Raw genomic sequence first — 14119 nt, 5'->3', positions numbered from 1 at the left:
GAAAGAGTACCTGTAAGAGTTGGACACAATTCTCCTGCTTTCACCTTATTTCACTGCAAGAGAGGAAAGACATTTCTAACTGCTTTTACCAAAGCCTGCAGGGAAAGTATTTTTTGTTTTGCTTGTTTTTGTTGGTGCAAGACTAAAATAATAGCTATTTCCATTATGCTGTTTTTCACCATTGCTTAAAGCAATTTATTAAGCTTGCAACTATGGGAAGCTTTTTATAGAAAAGCTGCTTTTTCTTCACTAGTAGCCACTGACATAGGACTAAGGTTGTAGTTCTGAGCTCTTCATCTGATTCTGATTTTTTTAATTTAAGGTGTGATGTTTTTGCCTTCATTGCAGTTAGTGTAGTGACTCTCATAATTATTTTATTTAAAATATTCAGCTACAATTATAGTTCCAGAAAAATACACATTTCACTCTTAACTTGGATACTAGGTTTCATTGATATAAAGCAATAAAGAAGTTGTTAAGGATTATGTAGTCTTCACAACAAGCTCTACTCTTAACAAAATAAAAATGAAAAAGGTTATTTTGCATTTTTCTGATGTTAAAATGCAGTCAGTTTTGTAATTCTGTTCACCTGTTTCATTTTAAGCACTTTTTATAGTAGAGGGCTTACATGAAATATGTTCCACCTCTGAATTATATTTTTCATTATAGTGAAGTCAAAACTACATTAGGATCTTACTTGGATTATATAGCAGTATGGATCGTGACTTCTTGCACACACTTTCTTCCCTCCCTCTCCAGCAGAAATGATATAGTTTCTCCAATGAAAATCCTGTATTTTGCAAAAATCAAGCTTTATGCCCTTATCAGTTTTAAATCTGTATATCTTGGTTAAATCAGGGTAAACAACATTCATTAGGGTCAGGATATAAAGATAGTGGTGGATGCAGGAATGAAATCTAAATTTTCATCTCCCAGAAAAAGAGCTTCTGAAGAAGATGAATTCAATGTATGATTCAGGATATTCAGTAGCAAATGCTGTAGACCACTTGAATTTGCATCAATTACCAGTATTAAACAGTTGCATTTTACTCCCAAACTCCTTTTATCATAAAAATGGCACTCTCTTTCAGGCACAGCTTGTGGCTCAGTACTTTTCTAAAGTGGGCAAGCACTTATATATGCCTAACTGCTGAATTTAGAAACCAGCCTTGAGAATCCTGTTTTTAAAATTGCATCCCCAGGTTTTAATGCAGACAGAAATATAGCACAAATATTCTATAAGAAGTGTATGGTGTTTTGAAGACAAGAAAAGAACAATTTTGGTTTAGTGACATTTCACTTTTACAAGAAGGGAGAAAGGGAAAAAGACACCAATTAATGTTCGTAAACTGTGCATGAGATCTTTTCTACTCAATTTGGAGCAAAGTATGTACTACGATATTGAGATAATTATTACAACAGGGAGTGCAGATTTTAAATTTTACTTTTCACACAGAGGGTGATTCTAATTTGTGTCAAAGGAAGTATGTTTACTTTTTTCCATGTGGCCATTTAAATGCTTTGCTTTATACCTTTGAGATAATGTCCAGCATAACTTTTAAAGAAGATGCAATATGAATTAGTTAGAGCTTTTGATGATATGTGTGTGTGTTAATAAATATTAGGCCTGTATTATTAAATATTTTTCTGTCTTTCTTGGTCTTCCTCTGCCTCTAGGACCTTCCTTCTCTACCTCCACTATTATTTTGCAAAATAATGCTATACTTGGTCAGTCTGGTTTTTGAAGGGTTTTTGAAGGGTTTTTGAACTCGAAAGCTTGCTTAATAACTATTCTCCATCTATTTGGATTGGTCTAATAAAAGATATAAAATTCACCCAAGGAACCTTGTCTGCCTATGTCCTTAGACCAACACAGCTACAACCTACACCCCTGCATACTTGGTCAGTAGCATTTTCTATATATCAGTATCAGAATTCATCTTAATATGCTTTCAAAAGTACTTTTAACAAGACGTTTGTACTGAATGTCTTCAAAACAGTAACTTGGTGTATTTTCTTGAAGGAAAAAAGTCTTGGTTGCCTGTTAAGTTTAGTCTAAAACTTGAAATTGCAGCCATGAGTTTTTCTCTCAAGACATAGCTCATAAATTTTTCAGAAAAACACATTGAGAACTGACTGAATGAAAAGTACTACTCTTTTTATGAAGAATAATGGAAAACCAATTCAATTACAGAAGAGCATTTTGGTTAATTTGGTTAATTTAAGGTGATAATGAGGCAGAAAGACTATAGATTTCTTGTTCCCTAGAAAATGTATGTTCTGCTTCCTTAAAGCAAAATGTAGACATTCCAGCACAGTAAATTTTGCAGTTATTAAAATGAAGAGATGTGCTGCCTCCTTAAAACTTTTACTGTCCTTTTTATTCCTTTTTTGAAAATGTGAAGCAAAAGAAATGGGAGACTGAATTATCATTGGGTCATTACTGGTTTCAAGGGAAGCTTTTTAAAAATAACATATAGAAGGGAATGTGAATACTCTTTTGTACATGTGTTTATGCAAAGCATTACCTGTATTAAAGCAAAACAAGTGTAAAAGTAATTAGACAAAGACAATGTATTAGGATTTCAAAGAACACATGCAGTCTTGTAGATTCCATAGCTCCAAATTGTTTAATACACCTAAAAGGACCACTTTCAATTTAATTAAATGAAACCATTCATATTTGAGCAGTGTATAATGGGAATTATGAACAAATATTTCGCTATAGCAAAAATAGTTTACTAGATAGGGGAAGAGCCAAGCAGATGTTAGCTGTATTCCCTTTTGGGAAATGCAGTTTGCTCCAGTTTTCCAAAATTTTAGTTTGTCCTTTTTTTTTTTTTATCAAACACTTTTCTGCACACGCTGCACTTTCAGAAGCAGTACTGCACATAGTACAGGCCTAATGCATTAATAAGCAAAAGCTTAAGTAACTTAATTCAAAACGTATGTAATACAGTATATGTAAAAGTATACAGTAGAACTGTTTACTTTTATTGAAACATTCTATTTAATTTGTTCTACAATGTAGTTCAATTATGAAGTTATTTAAGGGATATGAGAAAATGTTATGGGAAGTTTAGTTGAGATAGTAGCCAATAAATATAATCCTATTTTCCCTTAGTTGCTGATTGTGGCTCTGTTTCACCTCCTAGCCTATTTTTAAATCTAAAATTAAAAAAGGAAAATTTGGACAGTACTGTGCAATACTTCATCCTATAGCTTGTAAATTAAGTTGACATTTAAAAAAATACCCTCCTTTATTTGTTTTTAGTCATCTCACTTTGGATACTGTTTACTTCTCTCCCTGCCTCAAAAATATTTGAACCTGTTTTGGCATGAGCTTATGTAATTTTCAAGTAATAATTAATTGTGTTTTTTGTAAATTAATCTCAACTGGAGATGCTGAATAGAGTGCATAATCTTAATGCAAATCATTTGATGGTTTCAGTAAGCACATTACAAGAGAGCATTGCTAAGTGAAGATGTTCTCTTTCTATCAAATATTAAAATTAGAAACATATTTAAGGGTCAGTGCTTCTAATTTGTAATATAATGTGTTATAAACATTTCATTTAGAGAATGTAAATATTTACAGGTAAATACAAGTTCTTTTGCACAGAAAATAGAAACATGGTATAAACATGGCATACAAATGTTAATATGCTTATTTATCCAGTATTTCCACTGTATCCAAAACACTATACCTAATTAATTTTAACCTAGGGCTCATGGTTCGTGGGTGTTTAGGGTGGGGTAGATTTGTTTTTGGGTGTGGACAAGTGTTTCTAATGATTTCTTGTTGAGAGTTATTTAAGTGATAAGATGATATGTGATATGAAGAGTTTTGTAATTGTCAGTGTAAATACCCTTTTATGCAGAATTGTTGAAGCCTTTGATTTCATTGTATATAGATTTTTTAAAAATTTCTACTGATTGAACAGTTTGTAAGTTCCTTTGTGCTATATAGTCAGCTGATATAGAAGTGGTATCTTATTTTTAAAATATGCATTGCACGCGTATCAACTATTGTGCAAGCGTAGCCTGTACAGAGCATAAAACAAGCAAATAAATTGACTTTATATTGGTAGAAATATTTAGTAGTTTCTGGTTGGCATTATTGGTTAGCAGTTTGGAAAGAGAGAGAAATCTTTCCACAGAGATGTCATTGAGTTTCAGATAACAATTCAGTCCTGCATTACCCATGACTTGGAGTTTAGAAGAAACTCTCTTTCTCTCTCAAAATATACTTTAAAAAGTTATAGTAGCATGGCTAGAAATGCCCTTGAGTTAAAAATGCAGAACTTCCTAGACCAATTTCCATGTGTATAAAGATGAGATTGCACTCTTAATTTGTTTTAGGGAGAAAGAATTTGAAGGTGTTCTAGTATCTGTTTAGTGGGGTAGTATTAAATTCAATTTTCTTCTAGCAGAGAGTATTAAAGGCTAACTCTATGAGGAGGCACTGCAGTAAAGTAAGAAAAAACAGTGATTTGACTGCTAATATCGCCTCAAAAGCTTAAACCTAGAAGTAATTATCAGAGTCAGCAGTGTCATCCTGGTGGTTTTAGGTGCCCCCCCCCTTCAGATGAACTTCCTGCTCTAGCAAGGTGAAGTTTTCACTGGGTCTCCAGTGGCCCTTTGTCTTGTGACAAAGTCCACATAGAAAGCTGTACACTCTTGTGTTCCTGGTGACTTCAAAATCGGCCAGCCTTAACTCTAGGATATTACTCTTTTCATTGTTCTCTGGGAGTGGGAGAGCCTACCGCCCTATCCACTGCTAGTGCTGGTTGTAGAAGTTAGTGTCTTATGTATTGTGGAAGGAATACCAGTTTCTTGGTAGGAAATGTATCAGCTGAGCATTAAGTAAGAATGACTTCAGACAAACTGCAGTGAAAATAAACATGAAAACATGTAACTTTCCTATATGCAGGTAAGAGCTGTTTTCTACTACAATTTTTAAAAGAAGTGCTAGGCTATTATCTTCTTTAAGCAGAGTGGTTCAGTAGTTGCTGATACAAACAATCAAGGCATTTTTATGCAGTGGAGGAAGTGTAAATAATCTGCAAATCAGAAGTCTTAAATTATCATTTTGTGGAGCCCAGAATGTTTTCCCTCTTGTTACTTATTCATGATTGAGTGCGTGGTTCATCTTTTTGACTGTTTCAAAAAGATGAACCACGCTGATTATGAAAATTGCCTTGTTGTGTTCAGATGTGTGGGGTGAAAGGAATTTTTAGGCTCAGCCTAATTCCTAGCAATTGGACATCCATATCACCAGGATTATCACGAGCACCATCTTTACTGGCATCTCAGCAGAGAAGCTAGCAGTACTTTGACATAGAGACTGAACTATCCTTTTGCATGTAGGCAAAGTTAGAGGTGAGTTGTATTAATTAAGCTGTAGGGAGAGACGTTCCTTATTTCTTGGGTTGTGCATTGTCTGTAACCAAAGTTTGTTGATAATTTTAAAATATAAATTTGGTACCTTTTACAAGTCTGGTAAATTAAAGTTAGTGCTTGTACACTTACAGATGTTTATAGACTTTTGTGCTTTTCCCAATTTTTATTCCTTGGAGCAGTGGAACAGTCAAGAGCATCGTACTGAGCTCTATTATTTATCATTGTTATTGTAGCACCCAGGAGCCCTATCTGTGCATCAGGAACCCATTGCATGAGGAGATGTGTAAAATGGAATAAAAAGAGCTTATCCATGACAATAAAAGAGACAACTGACGGGCGTAGGCAGATGGGAACAGAAGGAAATCATGAGATAATATTGGTCAGCACAATAAGCAGTATGAAGCATTGGAGAACTAACTGTTAAAATATTGTAAGTGTCTTCACAAGGATGAGGTTTTTTTAAGAAGAGATTTGAAGGAAAATAATACAGTTTTGAAGATGTTTATAGGAAGCTCCTCTCTAGAACAAGGAGGAGCTTTGGAGAAAGCACGAGAGAGGTGTTTGAACATTGAGCAACTAGAAACTGGGATCATGAGTGAGTTTACATGGGAGTTGACCTTTCCATAGTGAATGAGATGATATAGACTGTGAAAAGGGTTTTCAGAATGAAAATAAGTAGCTTATATTTGATATAGTAGAAAATGGGTCACAGTCAAGGTGCTAAACTGGGAAAATGATCTCTGTAGCAGCTGTGTTCTGCTACAGAGCAGCAGATATCTATCAGGCAAACATTGTCTTTTTTTTAATGCCAGAAAAAGGTTGTTGTAGCAATAGAGATGTGAACTAAAAGCCTGGATAAGATTTTTATCTCTGGATACATAGAAGGCCATGTCTTAGATACTTTATACAGAAAGAGATTTCAGAGCTTAAGATCTATCTTAGGTACGAGAATCGGAGGGACATCAGAGTTTAATCTCATGCCGAGGTGAAAAGCCTGAGGGACAGGCAGGATGTTGATGATGTCCACAGTAGTCAAGAATACTACTTGTGGGAAGTGATTGGCAGGGAGGAACTCTTAAATTGAATTTAAAGTAATGTCTAGTCCTCCACAGAGACCAACATTTTAATTTTGATGCAAGGAAACTAATCTGGAGTAGAAAGATAGTCGTGAGTTGTGAGCTGAGGGTGGGTAGTTTGAAATTGTTTTCAAATTACCCAGACTAGAAGTATAGAAGGAGAAAAGAGAATAAAGACAACCCCCCTGAGAATGTTGTACAGGGTGATGAGGAAGATCTGGTAAAGGACATGCTGAAGGAACACTTATAGAGATATGTAGTGGACCGGAAAATAGCATGGAAGGCATTAATTTAAAAGAAAATGGGTGACTGTTGAAGATGGCTGACAGGTTAAGAAGAATTGGGATGGAGTTCTGGTTCTGATATTTAGCCAAGATAAAGTAATTGAAGACCTGTTGTGTTGCGGTCTTCTGAAATTCATTCCATCTTAGTGTCTAATGGCATTTAGAGACAGAAAGTGGAAATCATTGCTCCATTTCATTCCTTTGATTAGTAACTGATTCAATAGTAGGTAGAAATGCACCCTTAAAAATGTGAATTATCAGCTGTCTGGCATTTTGGAACAATCTTTTTTATAAGACTGGAAGTAGTTATGGATATAATTCAATTAAATTATTTTAATGATGGCTTGCTAAATACTGAAGCATATCATTAGTCATGTTGAAATCTGCATGGCTAAGTTCAAACAGTCAAAAAGCCCGAGGCTGAATTGATTCAGTCTCTGCTGGTTAGTCTAAGCTACATAGATTGAACCAATAAGCAAATAAACAGACATTCACTTTTGATTTAGGAAATGCAGCCACATGCCTGCAGTGGCTCAAGCCAGAAGCTGAAAGGTGGTAGAGCATGGCTCTTTGGCATATAACCAGCATGGGCTGTGTGTTTGCTTCCTATTCCTGCTGTCCCCGAGGTCTCTGGGATTTAAAGTAAACAATTACAGCATCAGGACTCTGCAGGATTGCTCATTGTTTCCTCTTCCAGCTTCCAGATGCCTCTGGGATGTGTAGTCCATAGTCGCAGCCAGTAGTAAGTCACAGCCAGCAGGGCAGCTCTGTACTCAGGGGAGGGGGTGGGGAAGGGGAGAGTTTAACCCCCCACTCCCTGGCCCCAGACCCCAGCTGAGGTTTGCCTGGGGCAGGAGGGAGGTTGGTGAGCCAGCCCTCACTGCTCCAGCTAGGGAGCAGATGGGCAGGGCCAGCCCTGCTCTCTGGAGTAGACAGCAGAGCCCAGCCCAGTGCTGCAAAGCATGCTGGGATGCTGGGGGACTCTGATATAACTTGAACCAGGAAGGGGTCTGGGACAGACTTTCATAGACTGGTTTGACCAAAATCAATTAAGTCTGATAGTACATTCAACCAGGTTTTTTTTTAAAACAGTTTCAGCCATTTTGAAACTGGTTGATGTGCACTGAACTTGCATTCTGTTACAGGTTTAAACCAGTTTCTAATCACTTAAATTGGATTATGTGTAACTTGTGTCCCTAGCCCATAAGCCTAAATGTTTTCTCAAAATATTTTCTAAATATTTAAACTGTTACACTAGCCTGAAATTAAATAGCATGCTGTTTGCAGGTGAAAACTGAAAAATAGCTTATATAATAGGAAGAGTGATTAGTTTAGTATTGTCTGAATAAGTTGCAAAATGGGTAGTATTTGAGGATTTTGGTTATCTTGTCATTATGCATCATTATAGGCTGAAAAATATTAGTCCTGAAACTAGTGATTTAAATTATTAATATATTTAAATATATGATGTTGTCACAAAATATTAATAAACCTACTTAGAATGATAACAAGTGAAGTGAAGTTGCAGGGCCCAGAAAATATTTGTGAAAATTTGGGAACATCATATATTTGTATCTGTATTTGTTGATATATGTGATTGCAGTGATTTTAAATTCAGGCCCTTCCAAAATTAATGTGTAGTAAACTCCAGGTATCAATACAAATGGCAAGGATTTGCAGGACTGAGACGTGAAGTGACGCATTAGGCCTTCATAACTAGAGACAGAAGCTACACACAAACTGGTTTAAGTCATCAGAAGCTGGTTTAAACCTGCAACAGAACAGAAGTTCAGTACACATAAACCGGTTTCAAAATGGCCAAAGGTGGTTTAACATAAACCTGGTTGAATGTAGTATCAGACTTAACTGATTTAGGTCAAACCAGTTTAAAGAACTTCTGTCTCGGACCCCTTCAAGTTAAATCACAGTTCCCCAGCACGCTTTGCAGTCCTGGGCTGGGCTGAGCTGTGCTGTCCACATGAGCAGAATAGGGGTGGCCCCACCCCTCTGCTCCCTGGCCTGCTGGGGGTGGAGCAGCCCCTGCCAAAATTTCTCTGCTGGAGTGGAGGAGGCAGGGGGCATGGGCCAGCAGGCTCAGGGGGAGGGGGAATAAACCTCCCTGTCTCCCCTCTCCCGTCCAGATGGAACCCCAGCCCAGGTCTGCCCTGCTTTCCACCTGAGGCTGGAAGAGAGGGGAGATGGGGTAGTTTAATCCCCTTTCCTGCCCCCCGCTTTGCTTCAAGCGCTGCTCAGGCTGGCTCTGGCCACACCCCAGCCATGCAAATGGCCAGCAGGGCAGAAAGCAGGGCAGATCCTGGTTGGGGTCCCCATGCCAGTGTGAGAGGGGGAAGATAGGGGTTTAATCCCCCTCCCTCCCCCACTTTGCCCGAGGTGCTGCCCAGGCTGGTGTCTGGCCATGCTCCCCCACCTCGGGGACAAACCTGGCAAGGGCTGCTTCCCCCTTCCCCCTCCAGGGCATACCCGGCTAGGGTCTCTGCAGGCCAGGGTGAGGGTTTAAACCCCTCCCCAGTCATACTCAGCAGCCTGCCGGGGCCTGGCCACTCCCCCGCTTCCCCCACCCAAGCTTAGCTTCCCTGTAGCCTTGTGGCTACTGCTGAAGGGAAGGGAGGGCTCACTCTCGTGTCCCTCGGCTTGTATCTTGGGCTACTGCAGGCATGTTGCTGCATTTCTGGAATCAAAAGTGAATATCTATTTACTTGCAAATCGGTTCAATCTATGCAGGTTAGACTAGCCTGCGGAGAGTGAATCTTTTCAGACTCAGGCTTTTTGAATGTCTATACTTAAAATATGTGTCTTCATAAAATTCCTTCTTATACTTGTTGATTTTACAAACCTTTTCCTGCCTTTCCCCAAAAGATTACTACCCATTTTTGTCAGACAAATTATAAAATAAAAGATATAACAAAATCAACAATATTATATTGTCCTATTTCATACTGCAGTGCTTTTCCAGTGTTTTTATGTAACATAGCATCCTTTCACAGCAAGTTTCTGATGTTGTTGTTAATTTGTTATCTTTAATTACAGTAGAATCAAAGGATTGTACTATCCATTGCAGTCCAGTTATAAAGAAACTATGTGAAATGTTTCTTCTTGTTTTAACCAAAGCTTTGCTTCACTGTACTTGGTTCCACTGTACCTAATACTTTTGAAATGTGGCATTTATCAATTGCCAGGCTATTGGCAACTGGTTCATTCCAAGGTGAATATTTTCCCTCTTTGTTCCCCCTATCTTTTTGCTCTGGCTGACCAGAGTGAAGGTGTAGGAGTGGTTGCTCTTATGGTAGGAAGGTTGAGATATTTTCTTCATTTTATCCTACTAGGGAATAGAAGAGATTTGGTGGAGGATGTCTTTACAGTCGTGGCTGCCCCCTGCTAGTCATGGGTATGAATAGATGCTCTGCTCTCATTCCTGTGTTTATCATCTAGGGTTTTATGACCTGACTGTAGGAGTAATTTTGCTGGTAGCCAGTGTGAGTCCTTTATAAAACAAAATAAAAAATAATTTTAAGAAGGTTCACATTTGTATCCATTTTAAAACAAATCGTTTTAGTTTCATCTCTTTAAGATGGCACATGATTTCCCAAAATGTTAACTTTATTTTAGTTGATAAAGCAAATGTGGGGGATTGTTTGTTTGTTTTAATTCAGCCAAGTATATAGGTAAATAAAAATAGCTGGGGTTTTTTCCATTTCGGTCAAGTTCAGATCATCCAATGTTGCTTTTAAAATCAGTCAGGCTACCAGCTGCTGAACTGGTAATGTTTTATGTACGGATATCATTTTATTTGGCTTGTGCTATTTCCTGAATTCTAAGAGTAGATAAAATGTACCTCTTTTATTTGAAAGTAATAAAAAGATCATTTCTGTCATTTGCGGGTATTTTTCCCCTTTAAAAAGACTTGGTTGTTTTTCAGTTCTTCCTCATTGAATTGTATTGATTTTATATTGGAAAAAAATCAGATATTGCTCACTGGAATACTTACATAAATTTATCAAAATGCTGTAGGTTTCTGCCTGTCTGATGCATCATGCAGAGGCAGAGTTCAGATGGTAGGACTCTGGATGACTGTCTTTTTTCTTTGGGTCCCAAAACATAACTTTTTTAACTGTACTAAAAATATTAGCATCTTCATTTTCAAATGTAGTCTAAAATTCGACTTTAATTCAAATTACAAAATAAATTCATTATTTTGTGATGTTTGCTAAAGAAATATCAGTAGAAACACCCAGTCTTGTTTCCTCCCTCCTTCCCCAACACCTTTTCTGTCTATCTCTTAGTTATAATTTTCTGATGGGATAGTTTTGGCTTGTACGAGGTCTCACTTATAACACTAAAAATAATAATCCCCAAAACCCTGCTCAAGAGCAAGTTGTTTCATGTTAAAATGAAGCTAGTATGTTGTTGTCAGGGCAGAAGAAAATGCACAGTATCTTTGTAATCTGATGTATTATACAGAAGGAGGCTGGGTTTTTTTGGTGGGGTGGTGGTTGTTTTTTTTTTTTTAAACAAAAAGGGGGTTTTTTTTGTTTTGTTTTGTTTCGTTTTTTTTTTGAGGGTTTATTCTCTCTCCACCATTCTCCATCTCTTTTGATCATTGATCTGGGTGACCCCACGCTCAGGGGTTTTTTCTTCATTTGACATGGACAGATTTTTGAAGTATAGCTCTCCTTTGGGAACCTCGGGCAGTTCCACTTGACTAACCTGTGATCTAATGAGCAGTAATGCGGGGTTACAGTGACCATTTTGTTTGCTTTGAGGGAGGATGGCTAGACAGAGAGTGGGAGAGAGGCCGTGTCTGTGGAGAAAAGAGATGCAGGGTGATCGAACAGTGTGAAAAAGACTTGTTAGCCCACATTAGTGTGCCTGATTTACTTCACAACAGGTCAGGAAAGGCCAAAGGCAGGGTTGTCATTAAATTGCAAAGTTGAAAATCCCAGTATTCAAAAGCATTCAGGTTTCTGAAAGTTGTAAATTAGAAGTTTGTGTGATTCATGTTGAATTTACCAGGAAAGATATACAGCAGTACCAGCTTCTTTAAAACATGAAAGGTACATTCGAAAATCATGCTATAAATATAAAAAGAAAACCAGCTTTTTAAAGCACTTTCATGGTTGACTGTTTTACAATGAGCCTGGGTGCGAAAGGAAGGCCAAACACTAACAAGGTCGTTGCACTTTCTTTATGAGCTCTACGGACCCCTTAATTATGTACCCGTGCTTCTTATTTCAAGTTCTGTAGAGTGTGCGCATACACATGCACACACGTGTGCATATTATATGTAAATAATATATAAAAATTCTACAGAAAGTAACCAAGAGGTGTAGACTCAGTCTTTTGAAGTATGTTGTGATTATTTTTAAATCACCTTTTCATGATGTATTTTGGGAAAATTTTCAATTCCCACCTCCATCCCTATATACCTGGTGTCCAAATGAATGTTAAATGTTAAAAGACAAAAGAGTAAACAATTCTTTAAATTTTTATTGCAGAAGTATGATTTCTCCTGAGTGAATGTTACCTCATAACATATGCATGTACCTAAAAGTCACTTTGACTGATATCCCTTTTTAAGGGAAGCTAATAAACTCCATTTTTCTTTTTGATTAATAGTGGAAAGTTTATTTATGTATTTAGTGATTTATTTATTGTTGATCACTGCTTAAACATAAAATGAGTTGGAACTTCATTTTTTTAAAACTTTGTATCAGAAGTTAACTACTAGCAGCCTGAGCTACTTTAGTTTGAGGTACAGAACTATCACGTGTAATATTCTTTTGATCTGTTGCACTGCTAGCCTTCAACTCATAGCATACTCTACAATTGCTATTTTTGACACAGCTACCATTAGAAAAAACTGAAGTGCAACCTGTTAGCTAAACTGTTGTGCATTGAAGCAGTGGGTAATAAAACAAATGGGTGATCTTAAAGGGTAAGGTGCTTTTTGTATCTGCTACTAGACATTTCACTGATTGATTCTTATGCCTGGTGGCTCTCAAAAATTAGTTTTCCATATGATTGCATTAACTCCTAGATTATGCTGTGAGGAATAATGGAATATGATTTTGCTGTTTTGATATTTCTTGCTCTCAGTGATATCTATCTGTATTTGCATACACCCACCCACACCAGAAAATAGAATACTTGAGAATAGGTGTAACACTAACGAAGAAAATGATCTGCATTTAGGAGTGATAAGCCACTGCATTTCAGTCAGACATTTCCATTGACATTAAATGAGACTTCACATGAGTAAGACCAGAAAACTTGCATTGGACACACAGGACATCTATACACATGCTCTGGGGGGAGAGGGGGCTTTTTAATCAGAGCATCTCTTGATGAGCTTGGTTTGATGAGCTTTAGTTAAAGTGTCCCCACTGCCATTTTGAAATGTAGGGATGCTGAAAACCTGTGATGGTGTGGCTGCAGGAGCGTTTTAGTTAGAACACTCCAGCAGACTTGATTTTCTAGTTGGAACACTTTGGAGCAGGCATCCTGCACATGTACAGGCACCACAAGTTTTGGCAGGCCAGGCTAATTACTGAAAGTTTGGTTGTAGTTACTAATGATACTCATTTATTACATTTATGAATATACAATGCTACATTATTTTTGCCTCTATCCTTTTTGTTTGCCATGTATATCAGAGATATGAGCTTATCCTTGAAGAGCTTGTTACTTAAGTTATGGCTTCACCTTAGAATTCTGTTGTACTTTTCCCCATGTACATATTCAATGCACAGTAGTATACTTATAAATGATCTTTATTGGTATTTCAAAGTACATAGCTTATTGGTCCTGTTAAAAGTTAGAATGTCAATCTATGTTCATCTTTCTAGGATTTTAGTTATCTTTTTCACTTTCACTTATTGAACTTGTTTATACTTTGATACTTTCATTTTGGGTATTCATGTTATGTAATAATTCAAAGTAACAGAATAAGTTTGTAATGACTGCAGACTAGACGCCAACCCTTCTGATTGTGAAATTCTTTGTTTTCACAGGCCATTCTAAGTGTTTTTCACTTGCTGTAACTTGGAGTATTTTGGTGAAGATACATATTAGAGACCTCTGTGCTACCGAGCTCTCTGTGTAGCTGTAGGTCATTTTAGTCAATGGAAACTTATTGGGGCATAAAATGATGGGAAAATGTTTAGCATTGGAATACTGAACCCAGACACACTTAAGGTTTATCATCAATCTTTCCATTGGCCCTTCCTAGATAATAACACTGTCTGCGTGGTGTCAGTGTGTTGTGTTTAGCTCTTTTATTTAATTATTCATTGTGTTTGAATTAAGTCATTTGTTCCATGTTGAGTATTGCCAAGCATT

The 14119-nt window shown here is 37.1% G+C and overlaps 1 protein-coding gene across 4 annotated transcripts in view; it reads left to right on the top strand.

Moving 5' to 3' along the window:
• The window catches only part of ARL15 (ADP ribosylation factor like GTPase 15), a 358539-nt gene that overhangs the window by 161184 nt on the left and 183236 nt on the right, over positions 1-14119 (top strand). Inside the window, exon 8 of one of the 4 annotated variants that reach the window (XM_025196137.1) lies at positions 1678-1840. The exons of 2 other annotated variants lie outside the window; for them this stretch is intronic. In XM_025196137.1, the coding sequence (XP_025051922.1) occupies positions 1678-1767 (90 nt within the window). In that variant the 3' untranslated portion in view covers positions 1768-1840. One more of the 4 variants, XM_025196135.1, reaches the window with a different exon arrangement.

Source organism: Alligator sinensis, unplaced genomic scaffold (genome assembly GCF_000455745.1).
Source record: "Alligator sinensis unplaced genomic scaffold, ASM45574v1 scaffold573_1, whole genome shotgun sequence".
Lineage (NCBI taxonomy): Eukaryota > Metazoa > Chordata > Crocodylia > Alligatoridae > Alligator > Alligator sinensis.
This window is presented reverse-complemented; position numbering and strand designations above follow the sequence as displayed.